The sequence below is a fragment of the Salvelinus sp. IW2-2015 genome, linkage group LG32, assembly GCF_002910315.2.
Source record: "Salvelinus sp. IW2-2015 linkage group LG32, ASM291031v2, whole genome shotgun sequence".
NCBI classification, from domain to species: Eukaryota; Metazoa; Chordata; class Actinopteri; order Salmoniformes; family Salmonidae; genus Salvelinus; species Salvelinus sp. IW2-2015.
In genome coordinates, this window is record NC_036871.1 from 13139352 (window position 1) to 13143899 (window position 4548).

The 4548-nt window shown below is 39.6% G+C and overlaps 1 protein-coding gene across 1 annotated transcript; it reads left to right on the top strand.

Moving 5' to 3' along the window:
- Positions 1-204: 204 nt before the first annotated feature.
- Positions 205-4030, top strand: LOC111956799 (tissue factor). The gene is made up of 6 exons (XM_023977430.2): positions 205-469; positions 719-833; positions 2005-2198; positions 2431-2612; positions 2977-3145; positions 3383-4030. Exons 1-6 carry the CDS (start codon positions 304-306, stop codon positions 3532-3534), a joined length of 978 nt encoding a protein of 325 aa, XP_023833198.1. The 5' UTR covers positions 205-303; the 3' UTR covers positions 3535-4030.
- Positions 4031-4548: the final 518 nt, after the last annotated feature.

Below are 4548 nucleotides of genomic sequence, written 5' to 3' on the forward strand. Positions count from 1 at the left end.
TCCATGAGCTTTCAATGTCTCCATTCCGGCCGCCGCTACAACGTTGCCATGGCAAGCCACAGGTATAGTTGCTTGTCCATCATCCGGTTAACCATATATGGACAATAAGCGCTTCGACAGATTGTACGGGCAGCATGCTCAGCCAGTGACAAATCGCAATGCTCTTGCAGAAATTGTAAGGGAGGTGGAGCTCTTGTTGAATTAGTCATTCAAAATTCCGACCACTCGCGAATTCAGTGTGATATAAAAGAGAGACACCAGCAGCACTGTGCAGTTATCTGACAAACTTTGATGACTTCTTAGATGAACAGCAGCTACACGCGTTTCTCCCGGGAAAAAAAATCTATATTCGCATTCGATAGTRAAGAGGCTACTGTAACAATTTGGATTATCATAATGGAGGATGTAAGGACTTTCCTTCACTTTGGAGTTTTACTCTCATCGGTACTATTCACAATTGGAGCAGCTGGTAAGTTTGACCGTTTGATAATCAGATAATTTGATAATTACTCAGCCCTGCGGCTCAGAGGAAGAAAATGTAAAATATGTGCATTTAAATCCATATATGTAGGCTATAGATCCTATTTAATCTTTAGGCTAAAGGCCTACTTCGTGGATGATATCTTGACTTTTTTTCTGCTTTATCAATATATTGTAGCACATCTACGTTGTGCAAAACAGAACTAATTAATCATGGCTTTTTTCTCCTGGGTTACAGGTGAAGATTATTTCCCTGAGGCAATGGATGTTCAGTGGGTGTCCAATAACTTCAAGACTATTCTAACATGGGGCCCTGAGCCTACCAACTACACATACACTGTTGAATTCTCTAGGTAAGTAGCCTACATCATATCGCTGCATTATCACTCTGCACTGTTCATCATCACTATTGCTACACAACAACAAAAACATCTCGTCAGCACAAACAAATGGACCACTTTCTGGGTGAATACTTTACTATATGTCAACAGAATGCCAACTTAAAACTGAGTGTGCAACCTACAGTGCCCTCCGTAGTTATTGGGGCATKAAGCATTTTTTCTTCTTTTGGCTCTATACTCCAAGTTTGGATTTGAAATCAAACAATTACTATGTCGTTGGTCGTTTGGTTCCATATTCATAGCACGTAATGACTACATCAAGCTTGGGACTACACATTTGTTGGATGCATTTGCTGTTTGTAGAAATGAATGGTAAATGTATTGTGTCATTTTGGAGTCACTCTTATTGTGAATAGAATGTTTCTAAACAGTTCTGCATTAATGTGGATGCTACCATGATTACGGATAGTCCTGAATGAATCGTGAATAATGATGAGTGAGAAAATTAGACGCACAAATATCATACCCCCAAGACATGCAAACCTCTCATTACAATAACAGGGGAGGTTAGCATTCTCACTCATCATTATTCACGATTCATTCAGGATTATCYRTAATCATGGTAGCATCCACATTAATGCAGAACCGTTTAGAAACATATTCTTATTTACAATAAGAGTGACTCCAAAATGACACAATACATTCATTTCTATTGGGCACAAAATAATCTGAAACACAACCAAAACAAACAGCAAATGCAGCCAACAAATGTGTAGAGTCTCAAGCKTCATGTAGTTATTRCATGCTATGAATATGGGACCAAATCCTTAACTTTTTACCACTAAGTGAATTTGTCCCAATACTTTGGTCYCCTAAAATGGGGGGGGTYTATGTAAAAAAAAARAAGTGTTGTCATTTCTAAATGGTGAAACCAATATGTACAAAAATACCCTAAAATAAAAGCTGATAATCTAGTTTAACCTCATAGTAATTGTTTGATTTAAAATCTAAACCTTTGGAGTATAGAACCAAAAGAGGGGGAAGAAATGCTTCAATGTCCCAATAATTACAGAGGGCACTGTATACCTAACACCCAACTACACACTACCACTTCATTCATTTGATGTGAATGACAGAAAAGTACAGTTCAAGGACTCTGACTGATGGACTGTGTTTTGTTCAGGTTTGGTAAGGACAGACAAAGGAACCCTCACTGCATCCGGAGCTCGAGRACAGAGTGTGACCTCACCAACGAGCTGCRGAACCTGCAGGAGACCTACTCTGCCGACATCCTATCAGAACCCCTACCCGGCGTTACCTCTGACCTTGTGGAGTTCCCCTACACCCGAGCCGAAAGGTTCAGCCCTTACAAACACAGTGAGTGTTATCACATTATTAATCTGCCCTAAATTGCATTGTCATATAGTACAATTTTTCTAGGTCATTCATTATTTACATTGTTATTGTGTTGTACAATAATTACATTATAGCATTATTATATTAGAAAGGTTAATTTCGCTGGTTTTTATTTTTATCAAATACTTCATTGCTGTGTTAGTACCGCTATTCAACTTAAGGCTATGGTGCCTAACTTGCATCCTCTTCTCAGCTAAAATAGGAGGACCCGCTTTCAAGATTGTGCAGAGCGAAGACAAGACCAWGATGACGCTCCACATCCAGGACCCTCTCACTCCCCTCTACAAAGATGAGCAGCTGTTAACGATCAGAGACATCTTCAAGAACGACCTGAAATACAGAGTGGTATACAACAAAGCTGGGAGCACAGGAAAGGTGAGTTGAACAGTCATAGACATACATTCATTGTAAATGCTTTTGAGACTATACCGGTCAAGGGAGGACTGGCCATAGGGCAGTTCCGGCAAATACCAGATCGGCTGGTCCATTTCTATCCCAGTGGGCAGGTTTAAATTGAGGGGTTTGCCCAAAATTACAATTATATGGCTAATAATGAGGGCGTGTAGGCAAAATAATTGCCATTGTGGGGACCTGGACGGAAGGAATTGGCCAGTATGTTAGAAATSCCCAAGCCGATTTCTGGTCCCAGTCCGTCCCGGATACCTGTCGATTCCCTCCAATGACAACACAAACAGTGTGCGACATGAAATAATACTAAACTGTAAACTCCTATCCACAGAAAGAGAAGATGTCAGACCTGAGAAATGTAGAGCTGACCAATCTGGATAAAGGACAGAGCTACTGCTTCMTGGTGGCAGCCTATATCCCCTCTCGTTCTGCACAGAAGAGACTGGGAGATTGGAGCAAGCCRCAGTGCTCACCCAGAGAGAGCAAGACCATCTTTGAGGGTAAGTGACCCCACAATGCAAAACACATGTGTTAGGAGTGAGGTGGAGGGAATTGAAGACGGGTGAAATTCAATTAAATGTGTAGTGGATTGAGTAACTACAAAAAATATTGTTGATGAARAAATTGCAATGTGGGCAAGTTAGAATAGTAATTTTTACTGTAGGCTACAATGCTTAGTAACTTCAAGAACTTCAATTAAATGATCGTGTTAAATTGTAAATTCTTTCTTTCCTCAGAATTCAGYTTTGGTGTGATCTCAGGTGCCATTGGCATCATGCTGGCTATATTCATCATCCTAATCATTCTCACCGTGGTGTGTTGCAAACTCTGCTGCTGCAAAAAGACCAAAACAGTGGACAAGGATAACCTGCAGATGAGTCCAGTGTAAAGGTGTGTGTGTGATGATGGTGCTACTTGACCAACCCTTTCAGATGGAGGAAGCTGTGCTCCCAATAATCTAGCACAAATACGTCATAACACTGGAAAATGKGAAATGTTAGTGTTGTCTTTTTAAATGTCATTATGAGCTGGTTCTTTTAAATGGCTAGATACATTTTTTACATTACTTATTTATATGTTTTATACCAATGTTGAACAAGTACATTTGATTAATTGTWGAGAAATACATGTTATTTTTGCCACTATGTATATAAGAAAAATGTAATTGTATTTATTTCAATCAATRTTTTATATGTTAAATGTGTATTGATGTATTTTCTTATATGTTGATGATGTGTAGTTCATGTTGAATAGGATTCGTCCATGTGCTGTTGAAACATGGATTTGGTACTTTTGGATGAGAGGAAGGTTAGTAGGAAAATGATTACTTGTGATCACTTTTGTGCATTCTAGTACTTTTTACAATTAAATTCAGATGTATTCAATTCTCATTTGTCTTTCATGTAACAATATCCATGTGAGGGAACTTTGCCATAACAGTGCCATCTGGTTTGCCTTAAAATTATCTATCATACTTAAATCATGTTTGAAACTGATATGAGACAAGAGGAAAGCCTTTTCATAGAGAGTGATTGATTGTAGCTCAATGTCTGCTTATTAGCTTATGACCCAGTAAGCCATGTGGAATACCCCGGCAGAGGAGTGACACCACAATCACATTGGCGTGCCAGAGACCCCTGAGACATGCCCTGGAGCAGGTCCAAGTCATGGGTGTAGCTCAATCTAAAAAGTGACCTCCTCTCCTTCATCCAAATGCACCACTAACTTAGTCCTTGCCAGAAGCCTTCAGGGGGATTTGCTTTCAATTGCCAACTGTTTCTAGATCAGTGTGGATAAATGAAAGGATATAAGAAGAGGAAGCCATTTTAGACTATTGGGATGCACAAACTATGTTCTGATATAACAGAGAACGCGACAATGAACAGAAGACAGAGGGCCTTAA